Source organism: Kwoniella dejecticola, chromosome 4, assembly GCF_000512565.2.
Source record: "Kwoniella dejecticola CBS 10117 chromosome 4, complete sequence".
Taxonomy (NCBI): Eukaryota; Fungi; Basidiomycota; class Tremellomycetes; order Tremellales; family Cryptococcaceae; genus Kwoniella; species Kwoniella dejecticola.
The window spans coordinates 1,776,681-1,795,442 of record NC_089304.1 but is presented as its reverse complement, the minus strand read 5'-3'; the positions used below and the strand labels follow the sequence as shown (position 1 = coordinate 1,795,442).

The following is an 18,762-nucleotide window of genomic DNA, read 5'->3' as shown; positions in this document are numbered from 1 at the left end:
GTCTGGTAAGACGGTAGGTTACTTTGAAATGGTATTGCTTCGTAGTATACAGCCGGGATCACGCATGTAAATTACCTAAAGATGAGCTCGCATACCGTCGCCACGAATGATTGCAAGCGGACTTGACCGTTGACCTGCTCCAAGCCAGCATGCGATGATGTAAGTTGGTTGTTGTTCTTGTTGGTCGTTCTGCTAACTTACAAGCATTCAACACACTATACAACGCTCAGAGCACAGTCCCCGATCACACACCACACAGAGGACAGCACCGATGAGTGACGGTCATGCTGGGATACTATTCCCTTTCCCGTCGGCGGTCTTCTCAGAAGAATGACCCGCCTAGTCCGAGCTTACCATTATATTCCTCGTCGATCCATGAATCCGAATCACCAACCTCACCAAAACACCTCAAACTGACCTCATCCACTTCACCCACTTCGCCAATATCCCCAAGCGCTGATCGTCAACTAGCGGGGGACGAGCTAGGCTCGCCTTTCAGTCTTACAAGTCCTTCATTCCCCTTTCACAGCGACTCACATCCACATTCACCCCACCGACCGAAATCCAAGAACAGCTTACCCACCCTGAGCGAGCATGATCAGCATAATCAGGAGAACATACTGAATAGCGGTGCGATTGGTGTACCCTTATTATCGAGGGATTTTGGTATGACAGGCTCGACAAAAAACGTCCCGTTCCAGGACGACACGATAGGCGATGGCGAAGGTAGAGGAGGGGGGAGTCAAAGTCTGACGAGCGCAAGCGATTCATTTAGCTTGTTACCGGGCAACGACACTTCATTACCTAAATCAGCTATCGATCTGCCCTCTCAACGTGAACGTGAACGCGACAAAGAGTCACCCAGTACTCGCAAAGCATCTAACATTTTCGATGATCCGAAATTTCTTCCCCCTGAATCGGTGCACGACCAATACGTCTCAAGACACATCAAACCTCTTGCTACTTTACAGCCCAATCTCTCGCCGCCGATTCTGGAGAGTCGTCCATCATTGAATCGATCAACATCAGCTCCCGGACACCCATCACACGCGGCTACTTCTCCACCGAATACTTCGGGATTATTACCTTCGGCTATACCCTCTGAAACGGCGGACAGCTCAGGGGCGGGCGCACAGAAGAAAGATGATAGTAATCAGCCTATCTACGAGATCTTCAATGCGAATCTCAGCTCGGACGGACTGGACATGAGCAAGAAGCTGAGAGGATACCTGGACGTCGTGTTGAAAGGCCAGGAACAGGTGGGGCGGATGCATCTTGGTCTCGAAGGGTTGGGAATGGGGGATAGGGGCATATGGGAAGTAGGCAAAGATAATATCAACGTCAAGCAGGATCAGAATGAGAATGAGAATGAGAATGAGAATGAGAATGAGCGGACTAGTGAAGATGTCAAGAAGAAGATTGAGGAACGACAAAAAGGTATAGAGGAAATCATGCAGCGGGTAAGTCAAATCAATATTCTCATCACATCGCATCACATCTCACATTACACTATCATTTGCCATTCTTTCAAGACTATACTGGCGAAAGAACTAGGGTTACAGCTCGGGGCTAACCGTCTCAAAAATCCAGCTCGGCGAGATATCTGACACCTTACGAAATTATCATCAACTTGGAACACCCAAATTAACTTTTCCTCGCCAACACTCTAAATCGCAACACCCCTCGACGTCGTCTAATGCCCCAACAAACGACAACACGCTCCCTCGGACGCCTGGCGCGAATGCGAATGCGCTAGCCCGATCAACGACTATTTCAGGTGGTCCACCTTCTCCTGAATTAGCAAAAAATACTCGACCTAGAGCGCCTACGCTGGTAAGATCCAATACGGCCGTAGGGGATTTATCGCCCAATTCCATTGCTCAAGGAAAACAAAGACCGAGATCGCCGTTAATACATACTTTTACACAATTCACTTCGAGCGATGATAACGAGGACAAGAACAATAACAACAGTAAAACGCAGAAGAAAAATACCGATTTGCCTCCCCTCCCTCTACCTGCAAGTGCAAATGCGAGTGAAAGTGTTGGAGCCGGTGAAGGAGTACCGTTCCCTACTTCACCACCATATAGAGGTGGCAAGAACGTCCCGTTTCTCGATATGGACAAACTACATGGACATGAAGAGTCAACAATTGGTGAAGCGCCAAATAGTACCCATCATTGGTTCGGGAGTCCTGATAGTAAGACCAGCAAGAGGGAAAGGAAGATTACTGATAGTCCGATAGAAATGAATTTCAAGTCTAGGTTTTAGGTAGTTCAAATTATCAGATCAGATGGATAACGTGTACGGCGAGTACGATGTATCCATATGTTGTATCCTGTTTTACAATCTGTTGTATTACGTTTCGAGGATGGATCTATCACCTTGGCTGCCCCCGTTCAGCTTGACGATAGATCTGCTCAGCTTCATCACAATAACTCATCTCAAATATTGCCTGTAGGTTCTCTGGGTATTCGTTTGCATGCTCGTCGAAGTACTATGTCGTCGCTCTCCCTCCATTCTGCCCCAGTGCATGCACTCTATCCATCGTCCCAAGCTCCTGAACTGGACCATGCTTGAGTGCATCCATAAGATCTTGGTGGTAGAATCTACGAGCGATTTGATTCCGCTTAGTCAGCATCAATTTCAGCCGAACGAGGCCAGGTTGCAGCTTGAAAACATGACTTAATTCGTCTTCTTTACCCCTTTATCTATTTGTTCACTCCATTGTTCGTTACGCTCCAGCATCACTGATCTCGGCGATCGCTTTGGGTCAGTCGTCTGAGCATTGCAAAGCGGCTTAGCAGTTCGTTGGTATTCGACAACTCCTCAACATGGCGGCAGCAGCCAGTTCGTCGACACCCCTTGATCCGCATCTTGGTCGAGCGGCAGATTTCGTCAGGCCCGATTTCCATCAGGTCAATTTGGATATCGAGGGGTACTTGAAATCTCAGAAGAGGCTCAAACTTGATGCAGGTAAGTGATACGCTTTCTGTTACCCTCTTATTGCTCGCATTCATATTACACATGCACCTGAATACAGAGACTATACCGCACAACTACATCTCCATATTTCATCCCGTACATGACCCAATCCTAATCCCAATACGTTAATGCTCATCTTCCCTGACGTACTTTTCAAACGGAACTGATGTTCTTGTTATCATCGTCACAGACGCCCAGATATGTCCACTCTCACTCACTCCCCTCGGATGTCCCCTACCGCCCTCTCAATGCCCTTATCGGCACACCGTCCCTTCTCCAGCAAACTTCGTACCCCCTCCGACCCTACCTGCCCACCCTCGAGAACGCGAGAAAAAACTGACCGTTTGTAAACATTATTTACGGAATCTCTGTAAGATGGGGGACAATTGCGAGTACACACACGACTGGAATCTACGTACGATGCCCATCTGCGTGATGTTTCTGAAACAGGGCAAATGTGAACTGGGTGGAGAATGCCTGTATTTCCATCAGAGGGATAGGAGGGTAGAATGCCCCGATTATAATCGTGGATTCTGTCTATTGGGCCCGGGGTGCCCGAGGAAACATATTAGAAGGAGGTTGTGCCCTGCGTATCAGGTTGGGTTTTGTCCTGATGGGAAGGAATGTAAGATGGTGCAGTGAGTCATTTTCATCCTGATCAGTCCCGTCTCCCGTCTATTTTTCGCACGTCTATCTTCCGCACACACAACCATCCGATCATGGTCATACTGTTCTTGATCCGATACCTCATACTAACACCAATTCTGATCGTTTACCCATGACAGTCCCGCTTCCGACCGACCTAAAGCCGAAGAATACGTTAACCCAATCCCACCTGATCCAACGCAGTTCTCTGGTCCTCCACCGCAATTACCGGCAGGCTACGGCCGATGGCGGGAATACAAATACGATCCGAACGCCGTGGTCGTACCCGCCCCCGCATGGGTTGAGGGAGGTTCATTGAGCGGCTGGAGGGCAGGTGGATTTTTGTCGTCGAACGCAAGGAGGAACGACGGTGATAGGGATAGTGGAAGTGGACCCTCGGGTAGATCAGGTCAGAGTCATCATAGTCATCACAACAGTAATCATCATAGTGATGTCCCGGTTGGGGCGCCTGCTGGGTACGAGAAGAAGACTGGTTGGGTCAAGGATTTATCTACGGTATTGTGTTTCGTAAGTCAAGCAACCTTTCTTTCTTTCGCACTCTTTTGTACATTTGTCGCATGTTGCTGACTTCGTGTACCCAATGCAGCGATGTAATACCTATGGACACTTTGCGAACGCTTGTCCGAATTCGGCTGTTCCTGGAGATAGAGGTGGGCTGAAGAGGGAGAGAGATTGATGCAGGTCTGGAGGAGTTATATCTCGTTGGGTAAACAAGCCAAAGCATCGTATCTGTACTACGATCTTGGCAAACATGGGCAGCGTCAGAGCACTCTGCATAGAATCAAGTTGTATTATATCACATCACATCCAATCACAAAATGCATAATATCAATTGGTCTATCTGTCTTGTACAGTACATACACATGCGATTTTTATCCTGAAGCAGACCACCAAATTAAGCTAGATCAAGTATTCTGGTTTCTAGTTGAACTTGCCCTTCTTTTGCCTATTTCTATAATAAGCCTTCTTCGGCACTCCCTCTTCGTCCTCTTCATCATCGCTATCGTCCCCGCGCTCCTTCTTGGCTTTAGCTGATCCAATCGAAATATTCACTTTGGGAGGAACGGCGAATCCGAACGATTTGCCCACTTTGGCAAGATCAAGCTTGTTCACGTCGAATATCTTTTTGAGCGAGTAAGAAGCGTATGATTGTAAATACGATCTGAATCCATCTCGAGCAGAGGTGTTTAGGTAATGGTTTTTCGAGATGAGGTTCTCCAACTATCCAGAAAATCATCGTTAGCTTTATTTGATCCAATTCTTTGGTATTCATCTATCATAGATTCCCCTCAATGGAGGGAGGGATATTCGATTGAATATTGACTATGGTGATTCCTAGAAGGAGGTGACTCACCTGCTTCTGGACATCGGCGACCTTCTTTTGGGGGAACTGATACTCGTTCAAAGGGACTTTGGCGACTTTGAGGAATCGAAGGAAACCCAATTCGGAGGGAAGGAGGAACAAGAGTGATTTTCCCGTCTTGCCTGCTCGAGCCGTTCGACCGACTCGGTGGATGTAGTCCCTCGGATCGTCAGGCGGGTCGAACTGGATGATCCAGTCGACTTTGGGTATGTCCAATCCTCGGGCAGCTACGTCGGTACATAGTAAGATACCCGATGGGGCATTGCAGAATTCGAAGAAAGTGTTTGTTCGTTTTTGCTGTTTTTGTTTCCCCTAGAAGCCTCGGTAGTATTAGCGTCAAGTCCAAGCAGCCACGCTCACTTATCCCCCCACAATGTCGAGAAGGGTTGATTCATTATGTATATGACGGGACTGAGTAGCGGGGGAGTAGCGGGGTAAGACGGCAAAGGGTAAAAGCCTACTCTACTCACGTGTAAATCCAATACTGGCACATCAATATAATTCAGTAACTCCGCATGATAATTCACAGAATTACAACTACTGAAGAAGACAATGACCTTCTTCTTGAGGTTCTTACGCAGGAACGTAAAGAGGAGCATGAACCGCTTATCGGATTCACAGACTACGTATCCTTGCTCTAACATGTCGACGGTCGATGCTTGTTTCTCTTCATCCACGTTGATGTACAACGGTCCGGGTCGTAAAGAGATACGAGCCAAGTCTGTGACTTTGGTAGTCTGGGTGGCGGAGAATAGCATTGATTGACGATTTTCTGCGAATGCGATTGATCATGAACGATACTGCATTAGCAATCCAAAAGATTCGATGCCTGCTGTAATGAAGAGGAAAAGACGCGATGGCAAGAAGTAGAAGGAGAACTCACCAGCTGGTAGGAGCTTGATAATTTGCTTCATCTCTTCCTCGAAACCAATCTCTAAGATCCTGTCGGCTTCATCTATAACGAGCGCTTTCAGGTTCTTGAAGATGAAGCCTTTAGTATTCTGTAAATGTAAACGTACTGATCAGCTTGAGTCATCGTGATGAAACCGATGTGAAGGCTAGCTGCTCACTTGTAGATGATCCAACAGTCTACCCGGAGTAGCTACTATCAGGTTGACTCCCTTGACCAATTTATCCGCCTCCGCTTTTCGGTTCGCACCGCCCATTAACACCCCAAACGTCTGAGAATGACCTTGCATGAGTTCTTTGGCTACTCCGAAAATCTGCAGGGCGAGCTCTCGAGTTGGCGAAATGATGATTACTCCGGTTCCTACACAGGTCACAAATCAATAAACGCCCTTTCCCACTACTTTTTCGGGAAAATGAGAGGTGAAAGGTAAGCTCGATATGACTTACCGTTTACAGGTTTGAATCGTAAAGTACTCAACAATTCCACGGAGGGAACTAAGAAAGCCATTGTCTTCCCACTTCCTGTCCTCGCTGCACCTAGCACGTCCTTTCCAGCTAGTAAAGGGGGGATTGTGCGCTCTTGAACTTCCGTCATAGTTTCGAACCCGATCCTCTGAATCGCATTCATTGTGGGATTCGACAAGTTCAGAGTGGAGAACGGTACTCTCTCGTATGTTGCTCCTGGGGCATTTCTTGCTCCGTCCACGGCTCCAGCTGGCGCGGGTGAGTCCAGAGTGACTTTAGATGAAGTGGCTTCTGCCTCCATTGGAATATCTTGGACCTCGGCATCATCATTAGCGACTTGTTCTTTGCTTTTCGTCGATGGAGATTTCTCGGCGCCGCCCTTGGAAGGTCTCTTTCGTTTCTTGTTGGCGCCCAGACTTGGGTCTCTTGCTATCGTCGACATCTTGATATTCTTTGATTTTATCTTGTAGATCTATGCACTGACTTGAAGGTCGATAATTGTTGGTGAATTGTCTTCACATGCTCGGTCAGAAATTTGCATCGACCCAATGAAGGTGGTCAGGTCCGGTTAGAGGACTCTTGATTTTCAACTTTTAGACTTTTGGGATAAATACAAGAAAATGCCAGGATAAGATAATTGAGTGTACCACTTTTGAAATATGCACTGGCCAAATTTACGCTATGCTCGACGCTTTCCTCTCGAGAATTTTGGAATCTCTACAATATCCCTCTCTATCTTTATTCTCCTTTTACTCTTCCCTCATCATATTATACTATATCTCAGATTTTCTGCATTCGTCTCGCATAGTCGAGCTACACATCGTGAGCATCTACCTATATCCTCCTTCCTCGCCCATGCACCTTCAGTGTTCCATGTCGAACCTCTTTCTCAAACCCCCTTCAACGATGACTTCGTGTTCAATTTTCAAACTAGAGTCTGTTAGGCGAAACGCCCAAGACACTTAAACGCACAGCTCTGAATCTCTCAATACCCCTCACTGTTGATCTGGTCAGGTTTATCAAGTGCGACTCGCTGACTTATGGGGACAGACATATAATCAGGGTTGAGAGCTTCGCGCTATCCCCTTCTATCTTTTTTATTTCTCATTCAACCTGGACAAAAAAGTAGGTCTTCCTGTTCTCAACCTTGTAACATTGTTGTCATCCCTCTCATTCGTCTTGAAGCTACCTTCTGTCGTTCTGGACTTTCCTTCTCATCACTTGATCCACACCTCACATCCCTCTAAATGATGTCCCACATGGGAATTACCGCCTGAGCAGCCCGTCAATCTGCCTGTAGAAATACAGGTAGTGCGATGGGTAATTTGCTGACAAAACATGGCTGTTTTATTTTACTGATTCAATCATATCTCCTCACCGTCGTCACTTGACTTGGTAGACACACAAGAGGACAAGCGCTGACCGAATAATCAGGTTTCGTTGGAGCGCATCAACGGCGTGTTTTATCCGTTCTCCTTATCCCTCGATGTAAGTTGCTTTCCTTCGGCTCATTCCTGTTGTCTGTAATCTCTTGCTTCCTCCACTATGTACATCTTCTACCATCTAAGCTATCCAATAAATGATGATCACACACGACGGTCTTCTTACATTAAAAAACCTGGTGTAAAGGCCCGAAACCCATTTTTTCCGGGCACCCAATCTGACTCTACTCAGCCTCTCATCGCTCATCTATACTCCAAAATTGACGAGCACCGCTGACGATGTAACATGTTGTTAGAATCTGACTGCACGATGGCTCCTCGCCAGCCCGTTGCTGGTCCCTCTCGACCGAAGCATTCTCAACAACCGGTTGCCCAATCGCCCCCTCCCTCATCCTCACTCTCAGCCTTCAATTCCTCGCAAACCCTATTTGCCCTTGCTTCGCCGGTCCTCGGCTCCGCAGACAAGGTGCAGGTATGGGACGTCACGACCGACCGTGTGGTGGCCGAGTGGGAAGTAGCAGGCGCATCGAAGGCTACCACCGTAACTTGGGCCAACATACAGTCTGACGCAGCAAGTAAGAAGAAGAAACGTCGAAAGTCTGGCCCAACGGATTCCATCGATGAAGAAGCGGTTCTCATTACCTCGGCTAAGGGTCAACTGCATGTCTTTTCACCGTCAAAAGGGGAAATTATACGGACGATCACTCTACCTGAACCTGCTACTTCAGCCTGGTCAGATGAACATGCTGTAGTGTATACTACCTCTTCATCGATTCTCGTTTTGTCACCTGACGCCTCTACTATATCACACACCTTCCCCTTCCCCTTGCCGTCTGCCACCACCTCACCCTCCGCCATATCTATATTACCGTCTTCCACTCCGGATGTCTTACATGTGCTTGTCGCTACGTCATCCGTAGTTGTTCTTCACCTCGACCTTTCATCGTCCAAAGTGACCTACACATCACAACCCTTGCCTGCATCCACCTCGTCGGTCAGCTCTATCCTTCCCTTACCGACATCTGAACAGGGTTCGTCCTTCTTGGTAGTATCCGAAGACGACCGAACGATATCTCAATACACTATCATTGCTCCTCAGTCACCCCCAAAGCTTTCATATCGTTACGCATCCCCAACCTTATCCTCTGCTCATTCCTTGTCAACTTGTTCGACTCTCTTATCCGTGTTACACGTTTCTGGCGAAGTGTCGTTGTTCGCTTTGCCCAGCAATCTTGACTTCTCACGCCCGAAATCCGATTCTAAACCCAGCACGGTCAAAGTTGTGGAAGGCAAAGAAGAACGCATAGCCCGGTTGGCTCGAGTAACCTTCGAGTCGCAAGCTGCCGGGGCTCCTGGAGCTTTACTATGCGGTCGTTTAGCAGGTGGAGGCCGGGTGAAATGGCATCGAGCTGTCTTCGAGCTCCCCGAAGGTGGCTTGAAACCGTCTACCATCGTGAAGTCCGATGCGCAAGATCTCGTGGGATCGACTGGCTCATCAGATACACTACCGATTCAGCGGTTTACCGCGCCCTCCACTGTCACCGAAACGCCTTCCGCGGATGTCGACGAACCAGCTGGCAAATTGTCGACGGATGTCGATATGGCTGACTTGACACTTGGTGAACGAATGTTAGCCGTTCCCAATGGCAATTCCACATCAAGCGATCCCGAGGCTTCTGACAAGACCAAGCCTGCCGCCGAGGTCACGTTCGATGGTCCAGTCAATGGCGCTTCTCTCACTCGAGTTTTGGTACAAGCTCTTCATACCTCCGACCCCGCTCTTCTGACTCTGTGTCTTTCACATCGAAATCCAACTTTGATACGGAACACCATCCGGAAAATGCCCGCACAACTTGCGTTGCCACTGCTCAAAGCATGTGTGGAACGATTAGGTCAGGGTAAATCAGCCAACAAACGAGGCGGCGGCCGAGGTTCAGTCCAAAACGAACAACAAGGTCGAGGTACAGTGGAATGGGTCAAAGGTGTTCTCGTTGAAAGAGGCCCTTTGCTCATGACTATGCCATCGTTACCCCTGCATCTGGCTACATTGTCGAAATTGCTGCAAACTCGATTGGAGACTTATCAACCTCTTTCGACACTCTCAGGTAGGCTCGATCTCGCTTTGGCTCAAATTCAAATGCGAAGGCTCGCTGCCGAGACTACTCAAAGCGGGCAGAAAGGCGAAGGACAAGTCTATATCGAAGGTGAAAGTGATGATGAAGACGATGTGCCTATTGAGTATGGAGAAGAAGGTGAAGTCGAGGATGTGAATATGTTAGCTGGATCCGATTTGGAAACCTCGGAAGATGACGAGGACGATGATGAGGATGAAAGTGGGGAAGACAGCGATGAGGATGTGCTGGACAGCGATGATGAAGAGGGCTTGCTTGATCTGGAAGCTGAAGAAAGTGAAGATGACGAGGAAGAAGATAGCGAAGAAGACTAAAGGGTCACGTCACACATCATATTGCATATAGTTTTTGTTGCATTGCATGACATTTATGACATCGTCGTTGTTACATCAGCAGACTCACTTGAAAGATCTCGTTTGACTTCCCTTGCAACATTGTGAATAGAAGAAGACTGGAGCAGGGCAAGGATGAACGTGCTCAACAGTTCATGTTGAAGGACACACGCATGCACGTACCTCTCGCTCGGACTCTTTTCTTTTTTTGGTGTTTTTAACCGGACATTACGACTCCGTAGTTACCAGTCGCGTCGCGATCTTTAACTTTTTGACATTCTCATCCTTGATCTTACCACTTTTACCTCCTTCCTTCATTGACACTCTGGATACATACGCTTCGACGAGAGGGCTTGCGCGAAGAGAAACTCATCTTGAATCTCTGCGCTGTTCTGAGCGCACATTCCCGGTGCCATTCTTGTTCCTATGGATACCCACGTCGAGTCTATGGTGCGAACGAGATAACCTAAACGAGGAAAAGACTTCGCGGTAGAAAGCGAAGAGAAGATGTTTAGTGATATAGAGATTGAAGAGTCGGCTAGGAAGACTTTGGGATTGGATGAGGAACCTGATAAAGTGGGTCTTGGCTTTTCTGTAGTATCTTCTCTGCTCTTGCCATCGGAGCACCAGTCGACTTAAATCGGATATTATCGATCTTTCCTCGAGGTATCCGGCAGGAGGGCAATCATGATTGTTTAGCTGATAAGTATACAAATGATCTCATGGATGTAGGAGACACCCAAATTCTACCTTGATGCATTCAAGGAGTATATGAAGAAATGCCCGCACGATAATCACTTCATCATTGAGCTTGCGGATCCGAAGAAGACGGGAGGTGAGATTGGAGGAAATGGATTTGGGGTGATTACTTGTGAGCTTCATTCAATTGTGCATCCGGAATCTACTATACCGAGTGGTGGTCCCGCCATGCAAGGCTGCAGCAAGGCTCTTGATCTCTTGTATACCTTGACCCTGCAGTACCATGCGATCCCAGCTGATTGAGTTCATGGTTCGACAGGCATGGAGGACTATTGCTGGAAAGATATCATTCTTTCTGCCGATCCACATAGATCTGATGGTGGTCGTGCGGATGGGTTCGGTAGTTTCTCTGATTTCCAGGTGAGTCATCTCGTCCTCAGCTGTTACATCAGTGAGGAAGGCAAGGCCATAAGTCAACAGCTGATTGACAAATACCATTATGGCTGTATATAGGATCATTGTGCAGAACCTGATCATAAGCGTGGGAGGTCCGAGCGTTGTAATCGTCTGGTAGGTTGAGTCAACCCGTCATCAGCCATCAAAACATGTCTCAGATCTGTCATATACGCGTAAAGTTGACTGGACTACTGTTATACTATACTATATATAGGGCATAGATGATCGAATTAACCCTTTCGCTTCTTCTTCTTCTTTACCATCATCTTCTGCTCGACCATCTCGTCCTCCTCAACATCTTGCGAATTCTCTCGGTACATCCTCTTTCTCAACCTCCGGAATCGCGAAACCTTCTTCCTCTTCAATTCTCAATGAGCCTTTTTTAGCTGGGCCTTCCAGTAGTTCGGGCCGCATGTTCAGTATGCCTACTCCTTCTAAATCCACTTATCGCGAAAGCAAGCCCGTCATACCACCTTCTTCTTCACCATCGCGATCTATCTTTGACCTTGATGATGGACCCAGTCAACCTCACGCCTCATCTTCATTCTTCACCCGCGACCGCGGAAAATCGATCGACGTGATCACTATCGACTCATCTTCTGGTGTTCCAAGCGATGACGAGAACATCAACCCGCTCGCTGTGGATAGCGACGATGACGATGACGACGAAGTACTCTTTCTTGCAGATGACGAGATACCTCTTGAACACAAGAAAGTGACGAACAAAGACAATCCCGTTGCACTTGACGATTCGGATTCCGATGGAGATGGAGATGTGACCATTAAAGATAGAGGGAAAGGCAAAGCTGTTGCTCGTATCACCGACTCGGCACGAAAACCCCTTGCACCGATCTTCAACATGTCACAATCGAATACACAACAACAGGCTAATGGAGTGCAGATGGTCCGAGATGATAGCGGTGATAGTCTTACTGCCAGACAAAACTCCTTCGACGCACTCTTCAATAATGCAAATGGAGCAGACAAGGGAAAGAAGAAGTCCCACAATACCGAAAATCAAGTCTCTGCGTTGTCCGCGGAGGAGAAGATCAAGTTGTTGGACTTGATGGACGAAGTCGCTCGACCTGCAAGTCCTGCACCTCCGAGCCAGATATACCATGAGAGCAAGCCAAATGTCCCTCGTTAGTACACGCTCCTTGAAATTGAAATTGGTCGGGCTGTCAAGGATTCGCTGACATAATGCTCGTATCTTGTAGCTGTGACAACTGCATCCACCCATGTCGGTGCCCGGGATAGCTTAATATACTATCGTATGGAAGATGTTTTCCTTCGATCAGCTCAGATACAGTAAGCTCCTCATGTGATTAGCCCTTAGCCGCACCGAGACCTGACTTTCGATTTCCAGAGAGAGTTGCCGCCGAGATCCAACGTTGAATATGTTAGTCTCAGGTCGAACGAGAATGCTTGAAATCTTGAAAAGTGGTCGTGGGAGTGCGACTTATTTCCCGCCTTCACAACAATTGCTCACTCGATTGCCTGCATTGAAAAATTATGGTCCGCCCAGCACCCGTATCGAATCGTCGTCGCATGACAGCAAGCCGGTCATCAGCGGCATCAATGGATATGGAGACGTCAATATGCCCGGTGGGTGGAATCCTGGCGTTCCAGTTCCTGGTGCAGGCATGATCAACGACGAATTTTGGTCGGATCGTGAGGACGATTTGTCGATGAGTGACATATATGGTAGGTATGGAGATGAATGGGATCGACCGAGAACGGATCAAGGGTAAGCTTCCAAACTCGTAGCTCGAAGCGGCCCCGCTGCGGTACTGACGTCTCTGGTCGATTAGGCTTGCCACCTTTTTCGACGAAAATATGAAAGATTTCATCGAAGATACAACTATCGATGAGTCACTGAAGAAGCTCGGACTCTACAGTATCAATGATTGCCTTCCTAATCTCACGATCAAGCTCATGGCCCATCAGGTTTGTTTCGTCTCTAAACCATGCTTGGATTTCGTAACGACGACTTGATCAGGCTGACTTGGAACAATGCAGGTCCTTGGAGTTGACTTCATGATCGAGAAGGAGAAGGCGCAGAAGTATCTTGGTGGAATCAACGCCGATGCGATGGGTCTCGGTAAAACCGTGCAATCTATCGCGACTATTGCGTCTCATCAGAGTGAAGATCCAAGAGTAAAAGGTACTCTGATCATCGCTCCACTTGCTCTTTTGCAACAGTAAGTCCTATTTTATCCTTCTCTCTCATGAAGAATGCGCTGATCAGACATCCAGGTGGAAGAATGAGATTGAAAGCAAGACAACGCCGGGATTGCTTCGCGTTTTGATATACCACGGACAAAAGAGGACAAAAACCAAGAATCATCTTAAGCAATACGATGTTGTCTTGACCACCTATGGAACTCTTGTAGCGGAGTCCGGCCCAAAGGTAAGTAAGCAAATATGATTATCGATGTGCGATGCGCTGAAATGACTGGTGTAGGAGAAAAAGAAGAAGAAGAAAAAGGACGAAAGTGACGAGGAGGATTACACAGACGTCCGCAAGCAAGGACCATTGATGAAAGTGCATTGGTGGAGAGTCATTCTCGATGAGGCACATCAAGTATGTGATCTCTCTTTTAATGTGAATCGATACGCCACTCACCTTGCGATATGATGCAGATCCGCAACAAGCAGACTCGAGCGGCCAAAGCGTGTTTCCTGCTCAAAGCGCATCTTCGATGGTGTCTCACCGGTACCCCTATCGTCAACACCCTGGACGACGTGTTTTCCTATCTGCATTTCTTGAGTATTTCCCCTTCAGCAAGATGGGAACATTTCAGAGGCCACATCTCTCAAATCCAGAAACGAAGGGTGAGCCTCGCTTGACACATAATCTGATCATTAATTGTATGAGCGCTGAATATGTCGACCTCTCAATATAGCCCAAATTGGCGACCAAGCGAATGCAGGTAAGTCTGCATTGTGTCGTGAAAGATGCAGGAGCATGCTGACTGTCTTCTCAGGCTATACTTCGACAATGCTGCATCCGACGACACAAGGACTCTGAGCTGAACGGTCAAAAGCTTCTTCAGCTTAAAGCTAAGAATACCAATATCGATACCCTCAATTTCACGGATGACGAACGACAGATATATACGGCAATTGAAAATAGATTCCAAGTTCGATTCAACTCATACCTCAAGAGAGGTGAGCTGTCTCGTCTGCCAAAGCATATAATGCTTACCATGTCGGCTTATACAGGTACAGTCATGAAGCACTACAGTGTAGTCCTGGTCATGTTGCTCCGTCTAAGACAATTGACATGTGAGTCTCATCTCGCTTGACCTCCAAGTACAAGCTGATTTTGGTCCAGGTCACCCATGGCTACTTCGACGGAACGCGAACGACGGCGCTCACGAGCAAGATGTCTTAGTCTCCGACGAAGATCTCATGTCTGGCGTCAGCGCCGTCAAGTCGGACGATATCGCTGAAGTCGCTCGAGCGAAGACCTTATTGGGAGAAGAAGCCGTGATCAATATCAAAAAGAAACTTGCCGAGCGTCAAGCCAAAATTAACGATGCTGCCTCCGATGATACCGAAGTCTCGCGGGAAGAGGAGTGTCCCATCTGTTCTGATGTGCTCACTGATGAGCGAATAACCCCTTGTTGCCACTCCTTCTGTGCGCCATGCCTCGAAGATGTCTTCAATAATGTCGCCAACCACATTGATATGCGAGACATCGACGATGGGAAGCGATCTTGTCCCCTCTGCCGAGATCCGATCGAGCGCGGAAAGGTCTTCAGAGCGGACGCTTTCATAGAACACGACAAGGAGGATGAAGAAAGCGATATGGCAGAAGAAGATGGTATCGAAGATGATATTGAAGCGAAGCTGGAACCTGGGCAAGAGTATGAAGAGGGTGATGAGAAGGGGAAGAGGAAGGCTGTGAGTGGCAGGTTGTTTTCGGCTGGTGATGTTCAAGCTGAAACTTACTCTTTTCACCCATTACCTAGAACGGCGATGTCAAGCCAAAGATCTTGTCGAAGAAAGTCAAGAAGAGCGAAGATGATCAGGGTGGTGCAGAAGATCCCTTGGCGGACGTCGCGGATGAATTAGCAATAGAAGATGTTCTTCCGTCCACAAAGATGAAGAAGCTCGGGTAAGTCAAATCCTCCTACGCGATATAACTGTATATCCGCTCATTGCATATGCGACAGAGACTTGATAGACGAGATCAACACAAGCGGTCCCAACGACAAGATCATTGTCTTCAGCCAATTCGTGCAATTCATCGAACTCTGTTCATTGTTCCTCACTCGAAAGAACGTCAACCATGTACGATACATCGGTAGTATGAAACAAGATGAGAGGGAGCAGGTATTGCAAGAGTTCGGCAAGAAGCTTGAAGATCATCCTAAATCTCCCAAAGTTATCCTCATGTCGCTCAAATGTGGTGGAGTAGGGTTGAACTTGTGTGCCGCGAATCATGTGAGTCACGTTCATGGATCAAGTTGCGTGTCATTCTTCTCTGCGCAATCGCTCATTGTGAGTTTTTCCAGGTAATTTGTATGGATCTAGCTTGGAACGCCGCTACCGAGAACCAAGCTGTCGATCGAGCACATCGAATTGGACAGGACAAAGAGGTTCACGTACATCGACTGGTCATTGAAGATACCGTCGAACAACGAATCATGAAGCTTCAAGAGGAAAAGCAGGCTCTTAGTGATGGAGCGATGGGCGAAGGTGCCGCTGGAAGATTGGGGAGACTAAGTGTCAGGGACCTGATGAGGCTTTTCGCCGTCGGCGGGGACGGGGAGGACTAATCTTTGTCACCCTTCAGTCTTGTCATCGTCGTCAAGCGAGCGGCAATACAAAGACCTCGTTGTGATGAAATTGTAATACGAAAATTTATGAAAGATTCCGATTGAAGAAATTAGTTGTAGCTTATATTGTAGTCCATGTCCGATCCCTCGCTGAGCAAGGGTATCATCTCATGTTATGTCATGCCATGTCAAAACATGTCAAGTCAACAAGTTACAAGTTATTTTATTTTTCATCCAGTCATTTGTAGACGTTGCAATAATCTGGTATTTCCAGCTCTCACCTCAGCTGCTTCAGCATCATGTTTTGCTGCTTGAGCTTTCCATCGTGCTGCCTTGGCTTCGGAGTGGGCTATCTCCGCCGATATCTCTGCCATCTGCTTCTCGTACTCGTATCGGTCTACTGAAATTGGTCAGTCAGGTCATACTGTATACTTAGGACTCGTGTCAGTCGAGTGGTGACATACCGTAATAACCATCTTCGCTCGAATGCCCATCTTCTGAGTCAGTATGCGTGCCAAAACCGCTATATCCTCCAGCTTGCGATTGGCTATTTCGGCTATTTGGATCATCGTAGCTTCTGAAATGCGAGTCATCCTCCATTCGCTCCCCTAAACTGCTGTCACTACTAAACCATGATCCCATCTCCTTCTTGAATCTTTCATTTTCAGCGTGAATCCCTTCCCATTTCGCATCCATATCTGCGGTCTGCTGACTTATCTGAGCTACCCCATTTTTTCGACTATGCTCTACGTCAAGGATTATCTCACTGTGAAGGAAATCCAATTCCGATTCCACCTCGCGGCTGAAAGTGTGAATAGCAGACAGGGCATCGCTCGCTGCACTGGAGGAGTAATTGCGCACGCTGGGTGAGTGGTCGGTATTATCATAGTCATGCGAATGAGAAGTGCCCATACTTCCGTAAGTGGGTGATCGACCCCAATTTGAAGGACTCGGAGTGGCGTATTGATGATATTGTTCATCTTCATCGGCTATGCGAGAATCAGCAAACGAGGGATATTTGGATGAATCAAAGTCATTCTGTCGTCTCCCTCTCCAATAATGGTCGTGAGTATCTGAAGAATCGGAAACAGGTGATCCATACGCCGCAAAAGATGGTGTACCGGACCAGGAAGAATCATCCTCTGAATCAACTTCAGAGCTCGAGGAATCTGAGTAGAATTGGAAGATCCCGCCTGGCGGATCAGTCGAGGTGGTGATAGGATCACTGGCTGACCATGAGTCGTATGAGCGTGTCGGATCACCGGAGGACATATCGGTAAGCTCGCTTGCAAGGTAAGGTTTTACTATGGTATGCTATGCTTTGATGTACTCGGGGAGGTATCCTCTTCAAGCAGGATTTTCCCATAAATTGTCTTGCAAAAAAGAATGGTCAGCCATGAACGATCAAACGAGACTCCAAATCGAGGCATATCCTGATCCAGTCCGCAAGGGCAAAGCATGTGCAGGATAAGTGAACCTCGGAACCTTTGTGGGCCTCCTTGCAGAGCAGAGAAAGGAGATCGAGGAACAGAAAAGTAGTCACAGATCTGATACCTGCTTTGACCTGCATATCGAAATTGATCCTTTGAGCTGATTCTGTGTCTGTGCTGAGCGTGCGATTGCAGTGAACTTATCTATCAGAGGTCTCATACGTGGGAAGTGTCACCTGTAAGTGTTGCAAAAGTCTCTGGTCACCTCTCCCATGAGCCCAGTCATCTGTGTAATGGCCGCTTGATGGCTCGAGATCGTCTGTGAGGGAAAATTGAAACGCCTCGTCTCGCTCGAGGTCGAAGTGGCTGATGTAAGAAGGTAGGAAATCTGCCCTACTGGCCGAGAACCTACTGTGGCTTTACGCTGATGAGGAGTTCTTTGCGCTGACGAGTGCCTAAAGATCCCTCCAGCGGGACAACGACAAAATGAATTTCTAGCTATTCGTATAATGGCTTCCGACGAAATGTACGACCAGCCCGAAGAGAAATGCGACGAAGCAACCAATGTAGTCTCCTACGCTAACATCAACTGGTGAATCCATTTCCGGGCCCGCTCAAAAACAGGAGAGCTCTTCCTTTGACTTGTGCGTCATAACCGGCACTTGCCTGACAGAACACCTGCGGTGTCATGTAACCGAGCTGCCGACAAACTGTTGAATGTGGCGCGAATGGTGTGTCGACACAACAGTACTCGATGGTTTCGCTGATGATTGCCCACATCCCACAGGTCACGAGGAAGATCAGGTGTACACATGCCCTGTCTCGATCACAAGACACACCATTCTCGGGCAAAGGTGTCATACTCATTCGTGCGAGCATGAGTCAATTGAACGGGATCGGTATCGCCTTCATGTGGCAGTTTAGTATTCCTCGCCCAACGCCACGCCCATCTGACAGTGACTACTCGCCAAGGATGTTGCCGCATGACACTTCACCTCCTGCTTTCCTTTCATGACACCTTTTACGTGTGAATTGGCATCGTTATGATGCGAAACGTGATTGCGATCGAGTCTCCAAGGACCTGAATGACGACTTG

General features: G+C 47.7%; 7 protein-coding genes across 7 annotated transcripts; 5 read left to right on the top strand and 2 right to left on the bottom strand.

Moving 5' to 3' along the window:
• Positions 1-284: 284 nt before the first annotated feature.
• I303_103934 (uncharacterized protein) lies at positions 285-2,271 on the top strand (the record flags this gene model as incomplete). The annotated part of the gene is made up of 2 exons (XM_018407265.1): positions 285-1,460; positions 1,591-2,271. The coding sequence occupies 2 exons, from the start codon at positions 285-287 to the stop codon at positions 2,269-2,271; spliced, it is 1,857 nt and encodes a 618-aa protein (XP_018264073.1).
• A 563-nt stretch (positions 2,272-2,834) lies between these two features.
• Positions 2,835-4,327, top strand: I303_103933 (mRNA 3'-end-processing protein YTH1; the record flags this gene model as incomplete). Its single annotated transcript, XM_065968873.1, has 4 exons — positions 2,835-2,976; positions 3,176-3,623; positions 3,771-4,158; positions 4,238-4,327. The coding sequence occupies 4 exons, from the start codon at positions 2,835-2,837 to the stop codon at positions 4,325-4,327; spliced, it is 1,068 nt and encodes a 355-aa protein (XP_065824945.1).
• Positions 4,328-4,572: 245 nt separating this feature from the next.
• I303_103932 (ATP-dependent RNA helicase HAS1) lies at positions 4,573-6,830 on the bottom strand (the record flags this gene model as incomplete). Its single annotated transcript, XM_018407263.1, has 6 exons — positions 4,573-4,872; positions 5,006-5,326; positions 5,485-5,786; positions 5,898-6,015; positions 6,085-6,284; positions 6,371-6,830. 6 exons carry the CDS (start codon positions 6,828-6,830, stop codon positions 4,573-4,575), a joined length of 1,701 nt encoding a protein of 566 aa, XP_018264071.1.
• A 1,310-nt stretch (positions 6,831-8,140) lies between these two features.
• On the top strand, positions 8,141-10,276 carry I303_103931 (uncharacterized protein; the record flags this gene model as incomplete). Its single annotated transcript, XM_018407262.1, has 1 exon — positions 8,141-10,276. The coding sequence occupies one exon, from the start codon at positions 8,141-8,143 to the stop codon at positions 10,274-10,276; it is 2,136 nt and encodes a 711-aa protein (XP_018264070.1).
• Positions 10,277-10,801: 525 nt separating this feature from the next.
• Positions 10,802-12,596, top strand: I303_103930 (uncharacterized protein; the record flags this gene model as incomplete). Its single annotated transcript, XM_065968872.1, has 5 exons — positions 10,802-10,870; positions 11,027-11,165; positions 11,313-11,413; positions 11,507-11,563; positions 11,664-12,596. 5 exons carry the CDS (start codon positions 10,802-10,804, stop codon positions 12,594-12,596), a joined length of 1,299 nt encoding a protein of 432 aa, XP_065824944.1.
• A 451-nt stretch (positions 12,597-13,047) lies between these two features.
• I303_103929 (uncharacterized protein) lies at positions 13,048-16,236 on the top strand (the record flags this gene model as incomplete). Its single annotated transcript, XM_018407260.1, has 13 exons — positions 13,048-13,196; positions 13,261-13,396; positions 13,469-13,650; positions 13,706-13,859; positions 13,914-14,033; positions 14,093-14,284; positions 14,356-14,382; positions 14,437-14,620; positions 14,675-14,737; positions 14,787-15,358; positions 15,427-15,572; positions 15,631-15,901; positions 15,973-16,236. 13 exons carry the CDS (start codon positions 13,048-13,050, stop codon positions 16,234-16,236), a joined length of 2,460 nt encoding a protein of 819 aa, XP_018264068.1.
• A 230-nt stretch (positions 16,237-16,466) lies between these two features.
• On the bottom strand, positions 16,467-17,508 carry I303_103928 (uncharacterized protein; the record flags this gene model as incomplete). The annotated part of the gene is made up of 2 exons (XM_018407259.1): positions 16,467-16,633; positions 16,701-17,508. The coding sequence occupies 2 exons, from the start codon at positions 17,506-17,508 to the stop codon at positions 16,467-16,469; spliced, it is 975 nt and encodes a 324-aa protein (XP_018264067.1).
• Between the last annotated feature and the right edge of the window lie 1,254 nt (positions 17,509-18,762).